The 26,075-nt window shown below is 42.8% G+C and overlaps 1 protein-coding gene across 2 annotated transcripts in view; it reads left to right on the top strand.

The window, feature by feature from the left end:
• The window catches only part of Pde6a (phosphodiesterase 6A), a 70,390-nt gene that overhangs the window by 14,560 nt on the left and 29,755 nt on the right, over window positions 1-26,075 (top strand). For both annotated transcript variants that reach the window (XM_077796728.1, XM_026384413.2), the window contains 4 exons: window positions 5,236-5,310; window positions 14,777-14,841; window positions 21,602-21,668; window positions 25,727-25,774. In XM_077796728.1, coding sequence (XP_077652854.1) covers window positions 5,236-5,310; window positions 14,777-14,841; window positions 21,602-21,668; window positions 25,727-25,774 — 255 coding nt within the window. The remainder of the gene's footprint in view (window positions 1-5,235; window positions 5,311-14,776; window positions 14,842-21,601; window positions 21,669-25,726; window positions 25,775-26,075) is intronic.

Below are 26,075 nucleotides of genomic sequence, written 5' to 3'. Positions count from 1 at the left end.
ATAAACTTTGCAGGAGGGTGTGGATCCCAGCCTAGGGTGTTTTCAAGGATTTCTCTTCCTTGACAGGTCCTGAATTACAATTTTGTCCTTGCCCAGTGAGTCATCTGTCAGCTTTTATCAGTTTCTTAGCTTCTCAACAACTTTGGCGTCAGCAAGTGGGTTGAAATGAAAAGTAGAATCTGATCAGGCTTCTAGCACTGGCATCTTGGCTCATTAAGTACTTGCTGCCTTGCTAGCTCTATGATTCCTTAAATCAATGTTTTTACATACATACACCCCAGATTTTGCAATTTTCCTATTGAGAGGCTTGATTTGAAATAAATAGCCATGATTAATCAAAGTAAAAATCCCCTTCTTTGTTCTGTAGTTCATATCTGAGGTTTTTGAATAGTCTGGTTAATTTATCCTTTTCCCTGTTGTTGGGCATTAAATGTATTTCTAAATATTCTTGCAATTAAAGACAAAGCTGCAATAACAACCTTAAAGTTGAGTCCTTATGTTCTTAAGTGAAAATGTCTATAGAGTTGTAGAAGTGAAATTATTTTTATTTTGCTTTTTTCAAAATTTTTTGTCTAAGGGCTATACAATTTTCATTCTCACTCATACTGCATTAGAGTCTTTTTTTACCAAAACTCTTACCAATTCTTGACATCATACTTTCCACCCACTATGGGTAAAAACTGGTGTCTTTTTTCTTCCAGTTTTTTTTTTTTCCCCCCACTGGTTACTCAGAAGAGGAACTATGTCCTTTTGTTTGGATTTGATTTTTCTTTCTCCATGCACTTCCGGACATATCACATGTCAATTGTTAAGAGTTGTCTGTTTCTTGTTAATTCATAGGATGGAGATCATACATCTGTAACATGTGCTGTAAACTTTTTTCCCTATAAATTATATTTTAACTTTGTTTATGACATCTTTCAACATACAGAAGATTTAAAATTTATTTTATGGCTTCTGAGCTCTAGTTTTTATTTAGTAAAACTTCCTTACTGCCAATGTTATAAAGATAATCTGAAAAAAATCTCATGTGTTGACTTTTAGTGTTTTTGTAGTATTTTGGGTGGTGGTTGTTGTTTTGGTACTGGAGAATAAACCCAGGGGGTGCTTTACAACCTACATTCCCAGGGATTTTTATTTTTTATTTTTTTAAAATTTGAGACAGTGTCTTGCTAAATTGCTGAGATTGGCCTCAAACTTATGATCTTCCTGCCTTAGCCTCCCAAATTGCTGGGATTACAGGTGTGCACTAACCCAGCCTTATAGTTTTGATTAATATAATTTAATCTTTTATTTATCTTGAAATTAAGTTTATGATGTGAGAGAGGGGTATATATTTTTTTTCCTTCTATGTTTCTCCACTTAGAAAACAGCCTACCTTCAGGATTGGGTATTCAGTGGCAGAGTGCTTGCTTTGTACATGAAAGGTCCTGGTTTTGATTTTTGGCACTGAAAAAAAAAATAGAAGAAAAGAATGGTCTACCCTTTAGCCATTCTTTAGCATGCCACCACTTTGAATCCTCTTTATTATATATATTGCATTTCCATGTACCATATAGGCTTATTTTTCTGATTTTACCTTTAAAAATAAATAGCTCCTGGAGCTGGAGATGTGGCTCAGCGGTAGCGCGCTCGCCTGGCATGCGTGCGGCCCGGGTTCGATCCTCAGCACCACATACCAACAAAGATGTTGTGTCCGCCGAGAACTGAAAAATAAATATTAAAAATTCTCTCTCTCTCTCTCTCTCCTCTCTCACTCTCTCTAAAAAAAAAAAAAAAAAAAAATAGCTCCTTACGTGATTCTGGTGTAGTTGGCTATATACTATGATATTAAGGGACTCTAATTCTAGTGCAAATATTTATATGACTTTTATACTCTTGAGTCATATATTTTTGCCAAATATTACTAATTCCAGCAATATACTCTTGGCTTCTCCTTCAGGAAGTAGCAAATAAATTAATCATACAGATAAATGATTCCTTTTTAACCAAAATAATTTGTTTTCCTACCTTTCCTGCCTTCCTTCTTTCCCTTTTTATTTTAATTTAAAAAAATTTTTGATAGAGTCTCACTATGTTACCCAGAATGACTTAGAACTCCTAAGCTTAAGTGATCCTAATCCTAAGTAGCTGGGACTATAGGTGTGCACCACTATGCCCAGTTCTTCCCCCCGCCCCCCACTTCAGCATATTTATTTGCAGTGCTGGGGATTACCCTCAGGGCCTCGTGCATACTAAGTACACAGTATACTACTGAGCTATATTCACAATGCAATCAAAAGAATATCCAATCTGGGCACATGCTGGTAATTCCAGCAACTCTGGAGGCTGAGTTAGGAGGATCATAAATTCAAGGCCAGCTCTTATTTTTGAGATTCTGTCTCAAAATAAAATAAAAATGGGTTGGAAGTGAAGTTCATGGTAGAACACTTGCCTAGTATATGCAGAGCCCTGGGTATAATTCTCAGTACTGCAAAAACAAATAAACATCAACAACAAAAAATTCTGAATAGTCAAATTTCCACCAGGCACACATCCCAGTGGCTCGAGTGGCTAAGGTAGAAGGATCAAGAGTTCAAAGCCAGCCTCTGCAAAAGCAAGGCACTAGGCAACTCAGTGAGACCCTGTCTCTAAATAAAATACAAAATAGGGCTGGGGATGTGGCTCAGTGGCCGAGTGCGCCTGAGTTCAATCCCTGGTACCAGGGATTGTACACTTCAAGTGGATTCATTTTATAGTATCTTAGCTTAGTTTCTGTTGCTATAACAAAATTCATGAAGCTATATACTTTTTAAAGAAAAGAGGTTTATGTAGCTCATAGTTCTGGAGCTGAAAGTCTAAGATTGGGCACCCCCTTCTGTTTGGCCTCTGGTGAGGAACCAGTGGCAGATGGGAACGCATGTGTATAACATCACATAGTGTGAGAGAAGCCAGGAAGATCCAGGGGCCAGGTTCTCTCTTTATAACAACCTGGTCTCTCAGGAACTAACTGGGGTCCGTCAAAAATTAAATGACAAGGGCAGCATTACATATGACCTAGCCACCTTCCACAAGGCCCCACCTCCTCAGGGTTCCATCACCTCTACATTGTCACACTGGGGACCAAGTCTCCAGCACAGGAAGCTTTGGGGATATACTGAAGGCATATCCTAACCAAAGTCTATGATACATCAGTTATATCTTAATAAAGCAATTAAGAACAAAAAGAGAAGAAGGGAGGGGAGGGAGCAAATGAGGGAGAGAAATTTACCCCCCTCTCCACCCGACCCTGCTTAGCCATTCTCTTCTCCTGGTACAGCCTTTAGATCCACTCAGTGTTTGGCCACACAAAGCATCAGCCCAATGTACTTGTTCTTCTGGGCTCCTCTGGCCTCTCCCATCTCCTTCCACCACTGTTTCAGTTCTTGCTCCATCTACCTGAGTACTCGATTGTCTCCTTCATGGGGTGGTGAGTTCCTCTAGGAATAAACCGTGCCTTATTTATCTCTGTATATCTAGCAACAATCAGGTTGTGGGGCTCAGCTAGGCCCCAGTTTACATCTTCATCCAGAACTGAATTTCTTCCTGTGGCTAGTCATCTAGAAAAAGGGCCCAACTGGGCAGAAGGCTGAGGACATGAAGGCTGAGTTCCACGTGGACTCCCTTGTGCTTGTCCTTTGGACGGTATGAGAACAAGCAAACCCTCACACTGAGATGTGTTGTTCAAACAGGAGAGAAGCAAAGGAAAAGTGCGGTTGGCCTCCTACCCTTAATAACCCAGGCTAGCCGAGTACAGTTTGTGCCCACATATTACAGCTTAATGAACAGCCTTGGAGGTGGGAAGACCCAGACTTGACGCAACACAAGGTTTGCAGCTCTGCCTGCAAAGGAAACCCAGCGCAGTAGCAGGCCAGAGACTGTGTGGAGTCCCACTGGCTCCTCCTCCTGAGACTGTGAGACCATACAGATCCTCTCCAGGCTCTTTTCTCTCTTCTCTGCCTGTCTTGACCATGGGAAAAGAAAAACTTGAGGACAAAATTGATGTAATGGAGCTTTCTTGAGTAAAGAATGATTCATGAATTGGGCAGCACTCAGGGCCAAACCATGTCCAAGAGACATCTGCTCTGCAGCATGCTCACTGAGGTTTTTTAGATTGAACTAAGAGGTAAAATACAGACATAACTTGACTTGTTAAAGGTAGACATTTGCCTGATTTGGACCTGATCCAGTCAGTTGGCTGCCTGGGATTGGCTGAAACTTCTATTTGCTGTGAAAATATGTTCCTAAATTGGGTTTTTGTTCTTTTACATAGTAAGTCAGGTTGCACTTTGTATTGTGGGAACTCAAATTGCTAGGCAGGAACCCAAAGTACAGAGACAGCCTCAGGCTAATAACCTCCTATTTATTTTTGATTTATTAGCTCCTCATTTTAGAGGCGGCAACCTTTCTTGTTGGATTTATCTGTTACATTTGGCACCATTGTGTATTTTTTCTTTATTTCCTTCTTTTTTTCTTTCTTTAATTCTTTCTTCCTCCTTCTTTCCTGTACTCAGGATTGAATTGACTGAACCATATCTTCAGCCCTTTTGGCTCAGGGTCTCACTAAGTTGTTTAGGGACTAGAGCCTCACTTGGTTGCCAAGGCTGGTCTTGAAATTGCCATCCTCCTGCCTCAGCTTCCCAAGTTCCTGGGATTGCAGGTATACACCACTGTGCCCAGTTTGGGCACCTTTCCAATCAGTACACACACATCTGTAACGTCATTGTTAATAGATTATTATCTACTAATGTTGTTAATAATGTTGTTAATAATTATGTGCCATATTTATTTTAATAATTCCATCTGGTTGGACATTTAAATTGTTTCTTATTTTTCACTGCTATCAATGGTACTGCAGAGGGTAATTCCTTCCATCATGTGTTAGTGTGTCTTTATGGTAAATTCCTTAGCCATGGAGACTCCACTTTCCCTTTTGCATCCCACCACACTGAGGATGTCCCAACTCAGCTCCAATGTTTTGGCTAACAATTAGACAAGCCCTGTTCATCAGTATTTTGTAGGGCAGATGTGATTATCACGTAACTGCAGTTAGTGATTCTAGTGAGTCTCACTGCTCTTCCATGCTTGGATCCCAGCAAGCTCTTCCCACCTTCTGGATTTTAGTGACAGATGATTCATATCTGTTAACCTTCTTTTCTTCAGTCTCTTTTTCTTTACCCATTTTCAAAACACCTAAACTGATTCCTTCATTCCTAGGAATTTTTCGATGTCTGGCCAGTTCTGATGGGTGAAGCACCTCCCTATACCGGTCCCAGGACCCCGGATGGAAGGGTAAGTCTCTCTCTAGCCTTTTCAATATAAACAAATGCTTAATAAAATTCAAATATAAGACACAGTAGACTGCTGAAGGACATTTCTTTTTTGCACATGCTTTTATCTTCTCTGGGTTTGTTTGTCTCTCTGGAGTTAGAATAATTCTTCACAATCATCCAGGCCTGTCTTTTGCAGAGTTATCTTTAAATACTTACTGAAGTTTCACAGTAACCTGGTGAGGTAGATTAAGGAAGAAATCAGTACCTTCATTTCAAAGGTCTTCTAAATTCTAAATTCTAGAGAGACTTTTTTTTTTCTGTTCAATGCTGGGGTCAAACTCAATGTCTCATGCATGCTAGGCAAGCACCCTACACCAAGCTACATCCCCATCCTACAGTGGGGACTCATTCTAAAAACGAGGTTCAATATTTAGAATGAAAAATTGAGATGCCAAAAAGATGTGTGTGGGATGTGGATGTGACACATGGCACATAGAACTGGCACTCAAACGGCCTACAGAACCTGTTGAATAACTGAAGAAGCTTAGCAGGAACCTCAGAGGATCAGAAAATGTGTTAGTCAATTTTCCATTGCTGTGACAAAATACTTTATAAAATCAACTGAAAGAGGGAAGATCTCTTTTGGCTCATGGTTTCAGAAGCTTTACTTCGTGGTCACTGGACCCTGTTGTTTCTGGCCCTGTGGTCAAGCAGACCATCATGGCAGGGAGCATGTGGTGGAGTAAAGCTGCTCACCTCATGGTAGCCAGGAAACAGTGGGGGAGAGAGAGAGAGAGAGAGAGAGAGAGAGAGAGAGAGAGAGAGAGAAAGCCTTATAACAAAGGCTGTCTGCCCAGGCCCACTGAGCTAGGAATCCATCAATGGATTAATCCATTCTTGAGATCAGACCCCTCATAATTCCTTCACTTCCCAAGGCCCCCCATCTGAACATGGCTGCTTGGGGACCAAGTCTTCAACACAGGAACTTTGAGGGAACATTTAAGATCCAAACCAAGCTGGGTGCCATGGTGCACACCTATAATCCCAGTGCTCAGAAGGCAGGAGGATCACGAGTTCAAAGCCAGCCTCAGCAACTTAGTGAGGCCCTAACAACTCAGAGAGACTCTGTCTGTAAATAAAACATTTTTATAAAGGGCTAGGGATGTGGCTCAGTGGTTAAGTGCCCCTAGGTTCAATCCCAGGTATAAAATAATAATGATGATAATAATAATGACCATGATGATGATGATAAGATCCAAATCATAACAGTAAGAAAGACAGTCTTATTCTGAATTGAGTATTAGTTCAGCTCTCTTCCCATAAGAATCTTCATTCTGGGTGAAATAGTATATCAGTTTCTCCCAGAGGCCTGATTCCACCCAAATAAAGAGCCCAGAGTGTGCACTCACACATGCCTGTATGACTGTGAATGATAAAGAGTCTTAATTCAAACTCTGGAAATTCAAAATTAACACCTTTGTGAGCTTCATATACACACCAGATGAGATTTCAAACTTGGAATTTATTTTGTCTGCTATATTTTATCCAAAATGACCTTTGTAACCTGTTGTCATCCAGTTTCAAATTATGTTTTTGCCCACACAATTTTATGATTGCATTTCCAAGGCTGAATCAGTGCTGGGGATGTAGCTCTGTGGTTGAGTTCTTGCCTAGCATGTGCAAGATCCTGTTGTACCATCTAGGGGGGGGGCTGGCTTCGTAGTCTCCATTCAGCAAAGAATTGAAGAACAGAGACAGCAAATAGGAAGTAGGTTTATTGCAAAGATGACAGAGACACAGAGACAGACAGCTCCCAAAACCCTAAAGCTGGGAATCCAGTGGGGGAGTTTTGGCCTATTCTTTTTATGGACTCTGGAATTTCCTCCTTTCCTTATCTACTCCCTTGTCCACGTGCTCCTCACCATTATTGATTAGTGCCTCCTCTGTCCACGTGTCTGTTTTTGTTTTTCTGTTGGATCCCCCACTTAGGAGCACAAGTACAGAATTATCAGTTTGTTTGGGTCCCCCGTTTGTGTCCACGAGCACTTTTATCAAGCAGGAAGTTGACATCATCACAAGACCCTCTCCATGCTCATTTGTTCTGTCCCGGCTCCCAACCTCCTCACTCGACATCTTGCTCTGACCACCTAAGCACTTCTACATCTCCCTCACTGGGTTTGCACAAAAAATAAAATTAAATTAAAAAAAAATGCATCATGTCTTGCTGTCAATACTGTTTCAAAAATACTATGTCACGATGGGCACGATGGTACATGCCTGTAATCCTAGCGCCTTGGGAGGCTAAGGCAGGAGGATCAAAGCCAGCCTCAGCAAAAATGAGGTGCTAAGCAACTCAGTGTCTCTAAAGAAATACAAAATAGGGCTGGGGATGTAGCTCAGTGGTCGAGTGCCCCTGAGTTCAATCCTAGGTACCTCCCACCCAAAATGTTGTTTGGGGTCTCCTCCTCCTTCTTTTTTCTTTTTCTCTCCTTTGGTGCTGGGAATGAAACCAAGGGCCTTGCACATGGTAGGCAAGTGTTCTGCCACTGAGCTAAGGCCACAGCCTGATGCCTTTCCTTTTCAAAGACAGCTTTTAATGTGCAGCTTTTCCATGTTGGCAGAGTTAATGTGTTCTCACAGGGCTTTTTTTTTTTTTTTTTAAGAGATCGAGAGAGATAGAGAGAGAATTTTTAAAATTTATTTTTTAGTTTTCGGTGGACATAACATCTTTGTTTGTATGTGGTGCTGAGGATCGAACCCGGGCTGCACGCATGCCAGGCGAGCATGCTACTGCTTGAGCCACATCCCCAGCCCTCACAGGGCTTTTTCTCCAGCTCACATACAATGTGAACCTATATAGAAGCTGGAGAACTGGAATAGAGATCCTCATAACGTTCGACAATACCAGCTTTAATACACTCTCATTGCCTTGGCTGCATTGATATTCAGCTCTCAGAGCTGAGCCCTTAGGTCAGAGGTCAGAAACCATCTCCAGCTCCAGGTCAGCCAGAGAAATGTCAGGAGCTAATTCTTCACCCTCAAGCAGATTGCAGCACGTGTAGTAGCCTAGAGCAATGGAGCCACCCACCTAGGACCCAGGAGGCCAAGAGGCTCAGGGGAATCCGGAAGATCAAGAAGCTCTTAAGAGCTTAGAGGTGGCCATGCAATGGCACAGCATGATATCCTTGTCCAAGTGGCAAAAATGTTATCTGATGGCTTTGGAACTATCTAACATGAAGTCACAAGTAGACTGCCTTTCAGTCCTGCAACAAAAGGAGGAGAGGAAAAGAAAGACAACATGGACTTTGACCCTTTCAAATCAATTGATGTGTCCCTTTATTGTGTGCCAGGAAGTTCTATAGAGGCTCTTACAGCACTGCTTTCAGAACATGGTCAAGTGCAGCTCCATCGGAACAGATGGCAGTGTGTGTTCTGGGTTGAGTTCCAAGGACACCCGAGAGAAGTCCTGCACAAATCCATGGGGAATCTGCTGAAGAAACACAGCAGAGGAGGCCAGTCAGCCTTGCATTTTGCCCATTTAAGAATGACACGTAACTGTGTTCTGAAAGTAGCAGAGACTGCAGACAGCTGTTTATTTCTGGGGACAAAGAGAACGTGATTAGTCCTGTTTTAACTGGATCAGCTGATTTTTATCATTCTGATATGTTTGATCAGAGGTCACAATGAAAGCTTTAGAATTAATGAATGCAGGTGCCAGGCTTGGTGGCACATATCTGTAATCCCAGCGGTTTGGGAGGCTGAGACAGGAGGATCACCAGTTCAAAGCCAGCCTCAGCAACTTAGCTAGGCTCTAAGCAACTTAGCAAGGCCCTGACTCTAGATAAAAAAATAAAATAAAAATTGCTGAGAATGTGGCTCAGTAGTTAAGTGCCCCTGAGTTCAATCTCTAGTACCAAAAAAAAAAAAAAAAAAAAAAAATTAGTTGATGCATCCTATGGTAGTGAAATGGATCCAACCAGCTATTGAATTACCCACTGAAATCCTCTCTAGCTTGAAATCATTCAAGAGAAGAAATTAATAGACAATATAACCATCCAGGACAGGGGCAAGTACTCTTAGAGTTAGAGATAAACTAAAAGCTTTTGAAAATGGAAGGTATAGAGATTCCAATAGTCTGAAAATCTGGATATATTGAGATACGTTCTTCATTGCTAAAGCACGGAAAAGGACAAAATTCTCTATCCAACTCTGGAACAAAAGAATGATAAATCTCACTTCACAAAAACACAGGACAGAAACATGGGCTGATTGAGAGCACACCTCTGTTGGAGTAGTTTGCAAACAACTATTAAAAAATTGGGGGCTACATTGAAAATTGTCACAAACTGAGCATGGTGGTGCACGCCTGCAGTCCCAGACACTTGAGAGGCTGAAGCAGGAGGATCACACGTTCAAGGTCAGTTAGGGCAACTTAGTGAGTCCCTGTTTCAAAATTTTAAAAAATGAAAAGGGCTGGCATAAAGCTCAGTGGCAGAATGCCCCTGGGTTCAATCCCCAGTATAGAAAATAAAAGGGGGGGGAGAAAATTGCTACAGTTAAGTCACAAGAAGGATCCCAGTTTGTGAAAGAATTTGGTAGAATTACAAGTATTTCACAGCACTGAGCAGACTTCCAGGGAAAGGGAGACCAAAGAGGAGATGATAAAGGCATTGACCTTGATGACCACTAGTAGTCAACATGGGTCCAGCGAAATGTGCCTCGCCCTCCAGCGTCTGTCCCAAGTTGCATATCAGTGGTGGAATCCCAGCAGATCCCCGACTTACAATTAGAATATATCTAGAACTTAATCCATGAGCTTTGACTGTTAAGAAAACAGGAACAAAGCCAGACCCAAACCCTACACTTTAGTTTGTTATAGTGTTAGCACAGCCGTCAACAATGAAGCTCCTAAATGCCACTTTGGTCTAACTTAAAAGAGAGGATTATCTTACTTTACTCCGTGGTGAAACTGTTCTTTTATCTTGTGGGGAAAAATGATTTTTAAAAAACCTTCATACATAGAAGCAAAAATACTTTTTATCTGCTATAAATCTTCAAAACTTAGTAGGAGTAGTGAAAAAAATTTCTTTCCTCAAATCCTTCCCCATCTTAGAAATCTGGGGTTTAGTCCTTGCAAGAATAAAGTTGTCATGGAAAAGACAGTGGTCCAGAAAACGAGGATTGGGGTTTGGCTGGTTGCTTGAATTTAGGCCGAGTTTGACCAAATAGCTCCTCAGGTCTTTGACCTCCCCAGCCACTGGGTGTTGTCCATGAACTCATCTCTGAAGTCAGCCCCAGGCCTCGGACACAACTGTGAGGAACACACGCAGGGGCCTGAGCTGGGGACCAGACAGACATCCTCAGGACTGGCCAGAAGTGGATCTTCTGGCAAGGGCGTGGGCTTGGTGGGAGAAAGCCTGGGTTCTAGCCTTTGCTCCACTAGCTAGTTTCTCTGTCTTGGAGAACAAACCTCCAGATGGCTGGCCTTCCTCATCTGACACACCCGCCAATCAGGCTTACTTAGCAGGGCCTGCTTCTAACTCAGAATGCTTTTCCCTGTGGTAACCGTAATTACCATCATGCCTTTCATGTTCCCTGTTACAGTGATCAGGACTCTCACATTCATCTCCCACATTCACCTCAGAGATAGGACTTTTGTTTGGGAGCGGTGGTGCATCCCTATAGTCCCAGTGACTCCAGAGGCTGAATCAGGAGAATCCCAAGTTCAAGGCCAGACTCAGCAACTTAGCCTAAACAACTCAGTGAGACCCTGCCTCAAAATTAAAAAAATAAAAAAGGCTGAGGATGTGGATCATAGCTTATATATCTTTTTGTTTGAATTCCAACCCCTTGAGTCTCCCCAAATCTTGGATCTAAAACTCCCTCATAGCAGCTACCTCTTGCTTCATCTCCTTTAAAAATTAAAATGGTGTGTATTTTTTTTAATTATTAAAAAGTTATATAAGCTAATTAGGCTTCATGAAAAAGCAAAGTTTTTTTTTTTAAATTGCTAGTTTTTAAACTGCTGCATCTCTGTGCACCACGGTCTGGCAACAGCTATACTGGTGACTTTTCCAAAGCTCCTTGTGTTAGAGTGTGAGTCACTTAGTTCAAGGTAACAAAGGTGTCCTTGATGGTTCTGTTTGGATTTCCCAGAGTCTGGTGAATTTAAGTGTGAATGTGGCCTTATAGGCAACAGACTGAGCTATAGTATGTTGAAAAAGTCCTGTTTACCTAAAGCATACTGGTTTTTTTGTTGCTTTTTATGAAAGCACATTGATTGATTCTGCTGTGGGTTTAAAAAAAAAAACAAAAACGTTCTAGAGAGTCTCATGGAGACATAGGAAAGGCAGCCTGCCAGGCACGGGAACCTGGGGCTTGCTGGGGAGTATAGCAAGCAGCCAGGCCAAGGGCAGATGGCCTTAAGGCAAAGACATGAAGGTGGTCAGGAAGGTCCTAGAACTCCCTGGCCAGGGGGAAGCAGTTTTGCCAAAGCCCCAGCAGATGACATGACTATCTTTTCTTTTCTTTTTGGCACTAGGGATGAAGCCCAGTGCCACAGTGTTACTTCTCAGGTTCTAATTGTTTATTTTGAGACAGGGTTTCACTACATTGCTGAGAGGCTCACTAAATTGCTGAGGCTGGCCTCCAACTTGTGATCCTCCTGCCTCAGCCTCCCAAGCTTCTGGGATTATAGGAGTGTGACAGGCACTATCTTTGCTTTTTTAGAAAACCATTTACAGGATGCAACTTCACTATTTTAAAATGCTTTGAGTTAGAGGGAGCTCAGTCACAGGGTGTTTGCCTAGCATGCACTAGGCCCTGAGTTTTACCCCCAATACCTACATCCCCTCAAAATTCTATACTATTTATTGAAAAAGCAATACATGAGCACAATGAAAAGCTCAACTCTTACACATTGAAGCTTCCCTCCCTCCTGCTCAGCCTCCCCAGGCAGCCACAGTGCTAAGTCCATCTGTCTGGGAACGTCTACACACATATCCAGATATTCAGGAGAAGTATTCTACCATCACCACCCTCAATAAATGTGGTGACTCTATTTTGTGCCTTGCTTTCTAAAGGGCATCTTTCACGATCAGCACAGGTGCAGCTGGAAAACTGCTAATCATCCCTGTATGGGCACAGATAGTTTGTGGCTTATGATGGTTCAACTTACAATTTTTTGACATTAGGATGGTGGAAAGTGATCTTCATTCAGTAGAAACTGAACTTTGAATTTGGATCTCTGTCCTGGGCTAGCACCATGCAGTATTGTATTCACTCACAATGCTGGGCAGCAGCAGGGTGCCATGGCTCCAGCCAGCCCCGAGGTCATGAAGGTAAACTGCTGACACTCCTGTTCCTGGGCTAGAGTGTTCAGTAGGTTGGGTGAATTTAATGCATTTTGACTTAATGATATTTCCAACTTACAATGGGTCTATTAGGATGGAATCCAGCACAGATTGAGAAGCATCTGTACTCAATTTTGTTTAATCCCCTTCCTAATGATAGATACACAACTGTTTCCGGGCTTTTTGTTTTATTTTATTTTTTAATTAGTTCATTTTAGTCATACATTATATTGGGGTTCATTTTGACTTAATTATACCAACATAGGATAAAATTTTCTCAATTCAGTCCCCAGTACTTTCCCTTCCCTCTCTGCCTCCATCCTCTGTTCCCCTTTTCTTTCTTGATCTTTCTTGTATTTATTTATTGCTTTTTTTAAAATTTGCATGCTATGGAGATACATAAAGGTGAAATTCACTATGGCAAATTCATGTATATGTACTTAGAAATCTCCAGGCTTTTTAGAGCAGTGTGGATGAGACCCCTGGATGGGGCAAACCATACTTCCACTCATAGTTGGGGATGTATCTACAGGATCACTGCCATAAGTGGAATCACTAGCTTAAAGGAAATGTGCATTTTAATCTGGAGGGATATTGCTAACTATTCAACTTCATTCTTAGGGTCACAGCTGGGAAGAACTTTAAAGATTATCCTGTCCAAGTTTTTTTTTTTTTTTTTTTTTTTAATCTCTTCCATTTGCCCTTAAAACAGTCGAGTTGGCTGGGCACAGTGGCACACTCCTGTAATCCCAGTGGCTCGGGAGGCTGAGGCAGGAGGATCATGAGTTCAAAGCCAACCTCAGCAACTTAGTAAGGCCTTAAGCAAGTTAGCAAGACCCTGTCTCTAAAATATAAAAAAGGACTGGGGATGTGGCTCAGAGGCTAAACACCCTTGGGTTCAATCTCCAGTGCCAAAAAAAAAAAAAAAAAAAAAAATCAACAGAACAAAACAAAAAAACAGGAAAAGTTGGCAGCAGCTGCCTTGACCAGGGGAAAATAAGGAGGAGGAGGTGAGGAACAGGAGTCGGAGAGAGCACAGAGAGCTGCAGAACCTGTGTATCCAACTTGGCTTCTATTTTATGTACTTTATGTGATAAGATCCTGAGCTTTGTTTGGCGAAAGAGGTCTGCTGCTTAGCAACAGCTTCGAACACTAACCTGATGTTACAGCTGGAGACACTGAGGCCAGAGAGCGCGCATCATAAAACCAAGACTGGACCCAGTCTTTTCCGTCTCGGTGGAGTCCTAGCTCCATGCCAGTCCTCATGTGTGGGGTCACTTGGCCTCCCGCTTCCTATTCTGGGGAGCTCTCCACTCCCCTGGCAACCTACACATTGGGGCAGTGCAAAAGTTCTGCCTTTGTTGGTCCAAGTTTGCCTCTTGGAAGTGTTCGGTCCCAGCACCATGACCAGCAGTGGGCTTTAAGGAGCAGGGCCTCGATTGCAGGAGACTGAAGAAGGTCATGATCATCACTTTCCTGTCACCAAATGGGCATTCAGACATTCTTGCCTGGGTCAGGAATTCTCTGAGCCTGGACGTATCTACATTTAAATATCTAGGACGGAAATGACACAGCAAAAAGTCAGCTGGTGGTAGGTGTGGAGGAGAAAGGGGGCCAGAGCCACGGAGGCCCCCTGTGTGGAGGCTGGCTGGGTGAACTATGATTCTAAATGGATGGGAACCTCTGTTCACCTTCCCCTCCCTTTTCTGGACTCTAGCAGCAGTCTTTATCTCTTTCTTCTTGCACTCCAAGTTCAGATCCCCTTGGAAAAGGTCCCATCCCTCTTCTCAGCCTCAGATCCCAGCTCCCTGCCTGGCTTCTGTCAGCTGGTTGCACAGAGAAGCACACTGAATTCTGAGGGTCAGCTGAGGACAGTGATCACCAGAAGCTAGGAGTGAGCACCCTCAGAGGGAGGCATGGCAAGCTGGGTGCTTCCTGAAAACCACAGGGCAAGTGACAGAACAAGATCTGGGAGTCCAGTACTCCCATGCCCCGGGCATGTAACAAATCCTGTGTGTTCTTTTCCCTCTAAAACAACAACATCAAAAACAGCAAGATCTGTCTCATGGTCACACTCCTTTTGAAGTTCTCTCTTTCACCCTTCATGTACTATTTTTCTATCTATTTTGCCAGGAAATTAACTTTTACAAGGTCATTGACTACATCCTGCATGGCAAAGAAGACATCAAAGTAATTCCGTAAGTTTCATCTCAAAACAAGCAGAATTGTGGGCACCTTACCTACGTCCATAGGATACTCATTCCCGGATGAACACCAATCCATCCAACGTAGCCAGGCTCTTGGTTAGAGGCAGAGAAAGCAGTGGAGGCATTGTGGAAAGGTAATGACGCAGGGTGGGAGATGAGACCTGATAGGGGAAGGGATTTGATCCAAGTCGCAAGGGGCCAGTTGTTAATCAGGGGTTCTGAGTTCCAGGCTCACAGCCAGTGTTAATAAGTAGCCTGTAGGGGCCTCAGTTTCCCATCTATGGAATCAGTGTATGGGATCAAGTCAGGGTGTGTTCTTTTCTCTCCTTCCCTGTCTGTCTTTCTTTTGTTTGTTTGTTTGTTTGTTTGTTTTTGCAGTCTAGGGGATCAAACTCAGGGCCTCCCATATGCAAAGCAAGCACTCCAGCATAAAGTGGCATCCCTAGCCCTTTTAATTTTATTTTGAGACAGCGTCTTGCTAAGTTACAGGAGTGTGCCCCGACACCTGGCAGATCAGGATTTTTCAGTAGTTTTCCAAGGAGCTGCTTCTGGGGTCCAAGAATGGAGAGCAAAAGCAAGATACTGGCAAAGAAAGTGACTCAGCCCGAAGGAAAGGTTATTTTCTAGTGTTCTCTTCAAATGTGACCAAGAAGGATAATGAAGAGGACAGGAAAGGACTCTGTAGAACCTGATTGTGGGTAGCAGGGACTCAAAGACCGTTGAAGAATTGAACAGTGCACTCCTATAATCCCAGCCACCCAGGAGGCTGAGGTTTGAGGATCACAGTCAAGGCCAGCCTGGGCAATTCAGCGAGATCCCGTTTGAAAATAAAAAAAATAAAAAGGGCTGGGAGTGTAGCTCTGTAGTAGAGCACCCCTGGGTTCAAAACTCAGGAGCGTGAAAAGAAAAAAAGAGTTAAACATTGGCAGCCCTTTGTAGCATAGGCCTGAACTCTTGCCTGCAGAGCATTTGCAAAAACTTTGTCACCTTCTTATCTATTTGAATCCTCTTCTTGCTCCAGGATCCACACCCACAGAGCTGTCTTGAGACAGGGCTCTCTTTCTCAACGTAATTGCTGGCTCCTTGAGGCTGCAGTCAAGCTCTGTGAGAGAGTCGTGCCTTTTGTCTCTTTCCCCTGACCTCTAGTTCACCTGAAGGGACTGACTCTATATTGTCCTAATCCTCAAACCAATCCTCAAACTGTGGGTGTAATTGGAAACGCTGATTGTACTCTGGCCACCAGACCAAAACTAACAATTTTTTATCTTTTGCTAGTTGAGGATGAGAAGTTGTGTCAAGTTCGGTTTCTAGGTTTTTTTTTTTCTATTATCTTCCATTCCTGCTTGAGTAAGAACTGACTCTGATTCTGGTCTGAGCTCATCTCTTCTTTTTAACCTTGTCAAATGCATATTCATCTGCCATTCTGTTTTCTAACCCCTTTTCTAGAATTACAAGTTTATTAAAACTCATTCCCTGGGTTGGAAATGATCAACGGTCAGTAACTAGCTCCCCGATGTTTTATCATCGCTTGTCAAGTATCACATCTGACTAACCTCTGTTAGCATTACCTTGTCTTCCACTAAAGTAACCTATTTTAGACTTTTTTTTTTTAAATGGCAGTATTCTGTTTCTAATACTTTTTTTCCCCCTTGGCTAAACTTGGTATTGAATCCAGGGGTACTCTGCCACTGAACTACATTCCCCAGTATTTTGTTTGTTTTTTGAGACAGGATCTTGCTAAATTACCCAGGCTGGTGTGAATTGCAATCCTCCTGTGTCACCCTCCTGAGTAGCTGGGATCACAGGTATGCACCACCGTGCCTGCCTAATATAAATTTTTGAATCAGTAGGATAGGCTACGTTGTGCTGTGGTAACAAGACCTTGAGATCTCCGTGGTATAAATAACAGAGTTTTATTGTCCCATCCCCTGTGTCGCCATTGCCATTTGGTGGGTGTGGTTGGAGCTATAATGCATGGAATTGTGGTCAGGCAGGGACCAAAGCTGATATATCAGCCACCATTTTGAACCTTGAAGGTTCAAACCCAGAGGAAAGAGAGAAATGAGGAAACACCCTGGTTTGTAAAGTGTCCATCTGAAGGTGACACATCACTTCCACTCACTCACATTTCAATGGCCAAAGCCAGTCACATAGTCATATTTGACTTCAAGGGACAGACAGTACAACCCGACTATGTGCCCAGAAGAAGGACAGCCAGGATGTTAATAAATACTCTGAATGGCTCACAGCATATGCCACCCACACTAACAGAGGGAAAACTGAACAGTAAATCAATAATTCATCTAACCAAAAGAAGGCCAAATATGGGTTTAGGAAAAAACAGAAAGGTAGGAAAAATAGAAAGTACAAGTAAAATTGATATTTAAATCCAAATGTAGCAATAGTTTCTTTAACTATAAATCAACTAGATGTTCCAGATATAGAATAAAGATTGACAGACTGGATAAGGAAAAAACCTATTGCATTTCATTGATTCTGAGAGGCACAAGTTTCTACTTTTTGACATTTATGAAGCAAAATCAATGATGTTGTACAGTTGCTGTGAGCCATGCAGCAGTCTCCACATAGTTATCTTTGCCTGTGTATGTGTGAACTTGGTCATAAGCATATATAACTTCACTTGAGTTAGTGTTGAGCAACCACTACTGGATGCTATCCACAGGGAATTTAATTGCTACATAAAGTAATAGGAAGAGCTGGGTGTGGTGGTGCATGCCTGTAATCCCAGTGACTCAGGAGGTTGAAGCAGGAGGATTTCAAATTCGAAGCCAGTCCTGGCAACTTAATGAGGCCCTAAGCAATTTAGGGAGACCCTGCCTCAAAATAAAAATAAAATAAAAAGGGCTGGGGATACAGCTCAGTGGTTAAGCACCCCTGGGTTCAATCCCTGGCACCAAAAGAAAAGAAAAGAAAAAAAGTATCTGGAAGAGACAATGCTATGAACCGGGTACAGTAACATATGACTAATTCCAGTCACTCAGGAGTCTGAGACAGGAGGATCCTAAGTTTGAGGCCAGCCTGGGAAACTTAGAGAGATCTTATCTCTAAATAAAAATATTTGGAGATGTAGCTCAATGGTAGAGCACCCCTGGGTTCAGTCCCCCATACTGAAAAGAAAATGATTTTGCTCTAGGGGTATTAAAACAAAAGTTGTCTTGAATGGCACAGGAAAAATAAAATTACAAGTGAAAAGCACTACAATGCAGATCAATCAGCAGCATTTTTTCTTTCTCCGTCACACACAAAAAATTGGTTCCTAAAAAATGATTATTTCCAGTGGACAAAGTGGTGTATACCTATAATTATGAGGAAGTTAAGGCAGAAGGATCACGGGTTCAAAAACAGCCTGGACAACTTATCAAGACCCTGTCTCAAAACAAAAAGGACTGGAGAGGAGATGTATCTCAGTAGTAGAGCGCTTGCCAGCATATGTGAAGCCCTGGTTCAATTCCTAGTCTCTCTCTCTCTCTCTCTCTCTCTCTCTCTCTCTCTCTCTCTCTGTCTCTGTCTCTGTCTCTCTCTCTCTCTCTCTCTCTCTCTCTCTCTCACACACACACACACACACACACACACACACATATTACTTCCTAGATATGATGAAATACCATATACCCTGTCCAGTACTGGGGATTGAACCCCGGGGACACTCTACTACTGAGCTACATACACCCCTGCCTTTTTATTTTTTATTTTGGGACAGGGTCTTGCTAACTTGCTCAGGCTGGCCTCAAACTTGGGATCCTCCTGCCTCAGCTTCCTAAGGCTGGGATTATAGGCATGTGCAAATGTGCCTGGCTATAGAAGACTTATCGGAAGGATAAGAATAAAGAAGTTGAAAATAAAAGCTTAAAAAAATACATCATATGAATGCTAACCAAAAGAAAACTGGCAGAGCTAAAATTATGCTGCTTTTTTTTTTTTTTTAATGCTAGGAATTGAACCCAGGGACTTGTGCATACACTAAGCATGCCCTTACCACTGAGCTGCAATTCAGCTCTGGTGAAACTATTTAATATGAAATTAAAAAAGATGTTATACTGAATAACATTAATAGAGATAAAGGTAGTCCCTTTTTAAAAAAAATTAGTTGTAGATGAACACAATACCTTTATTTTATTTATTTATACGTGGTGCCGAGGATTGAACCCAATGCCTCACACATGCTAGGCAAGTGCTCTACCCTTGAGCCACAACCTGCACCCAGATAGTCCCTTCTTAATAATAAAGGGATCAATCCACTTTGATCATACAGGAAGACATTATACTTCTAAATCTGCATATATCTAAAAATATAAAGCAAAAACTGACCAAAAAACAAGAATATATAGACAAATACAGGTTCATTAGTCACTAGGAGGAGAGTAGGACAGTGTATACAATATCTGTGTAGCACAGATAGCAAACATAACCTAATGCATCTATAGAGAACATTGCTCCCAAACTCCCAAAGTATAGAACACTCAGTTTTTTTCAAGCATATAGGCAATGTTTACAATATTTGCTTATATACTGATCCATAAAGCAAACCTTAATAACTTTCAAAAGATTGAAATCATACTGGGAATGTCCTTTGCTCATAATAAAAATATGAAAGTCCAGTTACAAAAAAATAATCACAATCTGGGTGCAGTGGTGCACACCTGTAATCCCAGTAGCTGGGGGTTAAGGTGAGAGGATGGCAAGTTCAAGGCCTGCCTCAGCAACTTAATGAGACCCGTCTCAAGAAAAAAGACTGGCGATGTAGCTCAGTAACAGAGCATCTGTGGGTTCAATCCCTTGTATCTCAGAAAGCACAAACACAAACAAAAAATAATCGGTAATGTGCTGGGGTTGTGGCTCAGCAGTAGAGCGCTCGCCTAGCACGTAGGGCAAGAGCCCTACCACTGAGCTAATCCCCCAGCGCAGTGACAAATACATTTAAAAAAGAAACTCCATTTCATTAATTTTGCAGAGGAATGAAAAAGAGAACCACAATGTGTCACCATTAGAATCCACCAGAAGGGTTATGATTTAAAAGCATGGAAATACTAAGTACTGGCAGAGACTTAGAGCAAAGGTAACTCCAACACCCCCTGGTGGGAGTGTCAATCACTTTGGAAAGCAGTTTGACCTTTGAAGAGATGCACAATTTTTTTTTCCAATCCTGGGGATTGAACCCAGGTGTACTCTGCCACTGAGCTGCCTCTCCAGCTCTTTTTATTTTTATTTTGCTATAGGGTCTTACTAAGTTGTCAAGACTACCTTCAAATTTGTGACCTCCTGCCTTAGCTTCCCACATCACTGAGATTACAGGCATGCACCACCATACCCAGCTGAGGTATGCACATCTTATGACCCAGTATTTCTACTCCTAGGAATCTGCCATATAAAATTGAGAGCATATACTTATTGGAGTGTTCATAGAGGCACTGTTCACATTATCTGTTTACATTGGCAGAGGAGATGCCCATCAACCCTTGAATGGATAAATTGTTCTATTGTTCTCCATGGGGAAATTGCATGTCAATAAAATGAATGAATTATAGCAATATGAAAAAGAAGCCAACCAGGTGTGGTGGCAGGAGAATTACAAGTTCAAGGCCAGTCTAGGCAACTTGTCTTAAAATAGAAAATATGAAGGACTAGGGATGACTTAAAATAGAAAATATGAAGGACTAGGGGTGTAGCTCAGTGGTAGAGGCCCTTGGATTCAATTCCCAGTTCTGCAAAAGAAGAAGATAAAGGAAAATGAGAAGGATCCAGATAGAATAAAATAATTATACATTGTGTAATTCTATCTAAATGAAGTTGGAAAACGGGCAAAATCAAATTAGAAGGTATAAGACATCATACTTAGGTGGTACAACTACAGAAAAGCAAGAATGTAATGATCATGCTAGAATAATTATTACGTTTGGGGTTAGGGAGAAGGCTATGATTGGGAGGGGCATGTCAGGGATCTCCAAGGTGCTGAGAATGCTGTTCTTGACATCTATATGGCTTCATATGTATTTGTATTCTAATGCTCAATGAATTTTAATGCATTTTTCTCTGCATACTTTTCTCCCAATAAACAATCAAAAAGTAATGAAATTATGCATCACTTAAGAAAGGGGACACATTTATTTATTTGTTTAGTTGCTTATTGTACGGAGATTAAACCCAGGTGTGCTCTACCACTGAGCCACATTTCCAGCCTTTCTCATTTTTATTTTGAGATAGCCTCTCTCTAAGTTCCGGAGCCCATCCTTAAACTTGCAATCCTTCTGCCTCAGCCTCCTAAGTTGCTGGGGTTACAGGTGTGTACCACTGCATGCAGCTAGGAAGGGGACACGTTTTGAGAAATGCTGGGCAATTTTGTCATGGTGTGAACATCAAAGAGTGTGCTTACACAAACTAAGATGGCTATGACATCATTAGATGATATGATCTTATGGGACTTTGTTCATATGTGTGGTCCACTGTTGACCAAAACATCATCATTTATGACACATAACTATAGTACCAAAAATTATAATATTATTATTATCTCCACCAAATATAAAGCATTTAGTTAGTCACTAGTGCCTGGCAGGAGCTCACTATAGATGAATTTTCAACTCTCTATATAGTATGAAGCTACTAACTCCATGAGGAAAGTGATGGTTTGTGTTTTTGCTCAGCAGTCAATAATAATCTGTGAAATGGATGTTGTCACTTTTCTTGGGTCCCCAAAAGTCCCTACATTGAACTTCACCATTTGTCTTTACAGGAATCCACCACCTGACCACTGGGCTTTAGTAAGTGGTCTCCCCACTTACGTTGCCCAAAATGGCCTGGTAAGTAACACAACTTGAAAAGGGGAAAAGTTTGATTAAGATGAAAGAATGAAAGGATTTCAGATGGAGCAAGTGGGAAAAAATGGGGGGGGGCAGGGAGTGTGGATCTCCAAAGCCCGAGTCTCTTGTTTTTCAATTTACTCAATAGAGGGTCCCTAGAGATAAACAGAGAATTGACATTTGGGCAAATAGGAAACGCAGAGAAATAATCTTTAGATGGAAAGATGGTCACTGACAAATGCGTCAGGGACAAAGTCATGACTGGGTGGTCTACCAGGCTCCCCAGGGACTAAGTCTCAATCTCTCATGTCAGACTTAATTGCCATTGTCCACCTCCCATCCCCACGTTTCCAGCCATGTCACACAAAGCAGAGCTCCAGAGCTTTACTCCCACCTTGCCCCATTCACTAAGGCCAAGGGTGAAGCAGTGGTGTCCCCTGCGCCTGAGAGCAGGGTCACGTCTGCTGCACATCACCCCCATATTTGGTCCTGGTCACGCCTATATCCTTCCCCCAGAACATACTACACAATGGTGCCCCTGTGGCAAGGTGTTTATTTATTGAGCATTTTCTATTCCAGACACTGTCATAGGCTCTGAGGATGTAAAGGTAGATGGATCAGGATGTACTGTTTCTCTTCTGAAACTCATAATCGAATGAGGAGATGCCTTTATTAACAGATATTTATACTGCGATGTGATAAAGCCACGATAGAGGATACAGAATAGGGGACATATAAACCAGTCTTCATTTCCTAGAGTGTGTTGGTCTGAGTTGAATTTGAAATCATTAGTTCTTAGGCAGGTGGGGGCAGGAAACAGGATTCCAGGTAGAGGAAACATCATGGGTGTTAGTCAACTCTCCATTATTGTAACAAAACCCTGAGATAATCAGCTTATAAAAAGGAGAGTTTTATTTTGGTTTCAGTCCATGGTTGGTTGGCTTTGTTGCCTTGGGGCCTCTGGTGATGCGGAACATCATGGCGGAAAGCTTAAGGTGGAGCTAAGCTGCTCACCTCATGGCCAGGAGGCAAAGAAGAGAAAGAGGAGCGGTGGGTCCCACAATCCCCTTCAAGGACACACCCTCCAATGTCCGTAAGACCTCTCACTAGGTCCCACCTCTTCCCAATAGTTTCCACCACTTCCTAAGATCCCTGAGTTGAGGACAGAGCCTTTAGTATATTGGCCTTTCAGTCCATATCCAAACTATGGACAAGCAACATGGGCATAGGAGTTTGGAGCAGCACACTGTGTGCAGTTTAGTGTTGCTGCTGTGTTAAGTTTGAGACAGCAAGACAGGGGACTCGAGAGGGAGAGAGAGGCCAGATAACAGGCTTTGGATGCCATGTCCAGCGGGTAGGACTTGAATCTACGGTCATGGCTTTTAAAGCAGGAGACCAGTACAGCTGCTTTTCATCTTATTTGTTTGGATCTTATTGTTGTTGTTTGCAATACCAGAGGTTGAACTCAGGGCTTGGTGCATGCTAGGCAAGTGCTGTGCCACTAAACTACCTCCCCAGCCCTGCTTTTCATTTTAGCAGGATAATGCTGGCAGGTCCATAGAAAATGGATCAGAAGAACTAGGACTGGAGGCAGAGTGACCAGTGCATGATTCAAGTAAGGGATGATGAGAATGTCAACAAATGCAGGCACCATGAAGAATACTGTCATCACTGCCCATGGCCATCTACGTAGTGCTACGATGAGGCACCACATAGATGTTCTCCTTTAATACAACATTCAACAAAGACAAGATGAAAAGGAGATAAGGGGCTGACCTGAAATCCAGAGGGCAAAACTGGCAGGACTTCGCCTTGGTGGGGAGCAGAGAGGATGGAAGAGAAAAGAGTCAGAGCTCATTTTAAGCTTCCAGACTGAGAGTGCTGCCATCAGGTTTGGATGTAAAATGAGGAGGTCAGTTTTAAACAAGGTGAGATTGAGACATTCTTCAGGAGGAAGTGATCAGCAGGTAGATGAAGCTATGGAGAGAGAGGAAGGGTGGATTAGGAAGCTATCAGGACCGGGTAGTATTTGAAACTATGGTGTTGACAACACCCAGGGAGATGTGAGGAGCAGTGGGTTCCCAGGGTGCAATATTGGAGGATTTCAGAATTTCCAGAGCAGGTGGAGAAAGGGGTGTATGTAAAGGGGGGAAGCAGGAGGAGAATTCAGAGGTGTTTGCAGACTCAGGAGAGGCAGTCATGGAAACCAAAGAAGTAGAAAGTTTCAACAAGGAGAGAGACCATCCAGGTGTGGTGGTGCACATCCATCCTCCCAGCTACTCAGAGGCTGAGGCAGGAGGATTCCGAGTTCAAGGCCAGTCTGGGCAGTTAATTCAGAGGGATGATGAGAGGATGAAGAAAAGACAAACAGACACACATAGAGAAAAATCTGGGGCCAGGTGGTTTAAGCCATGGCCTGGTGAGGCTTGTTTGACACCAGAGCTAGCTCAGCACATTTATTATACAGGTTTTGTCTTCAGAAGGTTATTTGTGAGACAGTTTCAGCAGAGCAGGTAGTCTGAAGGATGCAACGAAACTTGGGAGACATGGAGGTCATCTTGTTATGCCCAGAATTCTCTACCCCTGGGAGTTGGTGTCTGAATCCAAGATTCTGACTGTTAGAGCCACACACCTTTGCACATAGCCACCCCTGGCCGGCATTACCATAGCAACTGGGGAACCTTGACCTGCACCTTTGCACAGTCAGCTCCCAGGGCAAAGGCAGCCATAAGGGAATCAGGGACCAGGGTGATTTGAACCACCCTGGGAACCCAGAGTCTCACTCTCCACAGTGAGACTCTGTCTAAAATAAAAAGGGCTGGGGATGTAGCTCAGTGGTACAGCACTTGCCCCATATGAGCACATGGATTCAGACTCCAATGCAGAAAGAAAAAAAAAAAAAAGGAAAAGAGAAAGAAAGACAGGCAGATAGACCAAATGCAGCACAGTGATCTGGTGAGACAAGAACTGAAGGCCCCATCATATTTGTCAATTAAGAGGTTTTGGTGGCCCCGATGAAAGCAAATTTGGTGGCAAAGTGGAGGCAGATACTAGCATGTGGTCCACTGAGGAGTGGCATGCAGTAAAAGGTAGAGAAGGCAAGAGAAAGAGGGAGAGTACCTGTGGGTGGTTGCTATAGAGACCACGCTGTGTGAGGGAAGCATTTTGAGGATGGGAGATACACAAGCTGGCTCATGGGCTGAGGGAAAAGGGCCCGAGGAGAGGTTGCTGATCAGGAGGGAACAATGGGAACGGATGGACCAGGTCCAAGGAGAGGCTGGAGGATGATAGAGTGAGTAGGCAGTCCTTGGACAGGAGCTGGGCAGCTCAGCCTCTGACACCAGACAGTCCACATCTGTGTTGATGGGCAGGGTTGCTGCAAGCCCATGTAGTAGCCTTTGAGAAGTAAAAGCAGGCCCTCTTCTCAAGGGAAGACTACAGTGAGAACCCAGGCTGGATCTCAGGGCCAGCCGCCCCTCAGCAGGTGCAGTGTGTACACTACCCAACTGCAATGGTGGCCAGCCGCAGGAGGGATCAGATAAGTGTCATATGGTTCCTTTTTTATTCTCTCCTTTTCAGAAGAGAAATCTAGCAATGTAGAACCCAAATTACAACACCTGCCATTTCTTGTTCTACTCTGAGGTTTCTACCCCAAGGAAAAATGCCTTCCTGCCCAAGAAAGCAAAACAGAACCCCAAATGTACATGAATCAAATATGTTTTGCATAGCACTGTTTCAGTTTAGAAAAAGCAACCCAAATGCTCAACAAAAGAGGAACGGCAAAATGAGACACTATTAATAACGGCAGCTTGTATCCTTAATTTTTGCAAAGTTTAGAAATAATTCGAGGTGGAGCCAATCCTGAGAAGTAAGGTTTACAAGGGGACTTTTCTTTCCAGTATCCTCTGTTAATAATCCAAAAGGATCTCTGGTGTAGCTACCTGTGAAAAAAAATGTGAATGCTGTTGGCAAGGACATGGTGTTTGTGAAAAGAGCAGGCCCTTTACTACGTGCCCCTCGGGGCTAATGGCAGTCCCTCTTCCCTCCACTGCTTTTAGATTTGCAATATCATGAATGCACCTGCCGAGGACCTTTTTGCATTTCAGGTAAGTCATTTTGGATTTGTTCTCTTAGTCACATGACTTTCCTCTCCATTCGAATCCACCTGCTTCCTTGGGTAGCCATCTAAATGGAGTGAAACCAGGATGGAAAAAAGCCATGTGCTAGTGGAGGTGGGGAGGGAGCTGGCTGGGCCAATTCCAAGATCTTATTCTATTTCAACACTCGCACTCTTTGCCTTCTGGCCTCAGGACCTTCACTTAAGCTGTTCTCTCAGCCACCACCCTCTCCTGTCCAAATTCCCCGTGTCCTTCAGTAACAATCTCAAATGCTACCACTTCTATGAAG

Source organism: Urocitellus parryii, chromosome 1, assembly GCF_045843805.1.
Source record: "Urocitellus parryii isolate mUroPar1 chromosome 1, mUroPar1.hap1, whole genome shotgun sequence".
Taxonomy (NCBI): Eukaryota; Metazoa; Chordata; class Mammalia; order Rodentia; family Sciuridae; genus Urocitellus; species Urocitellus parryii.
This window is presented reverse-complemented; position numbering and strand designations above follow the sequence as displayed.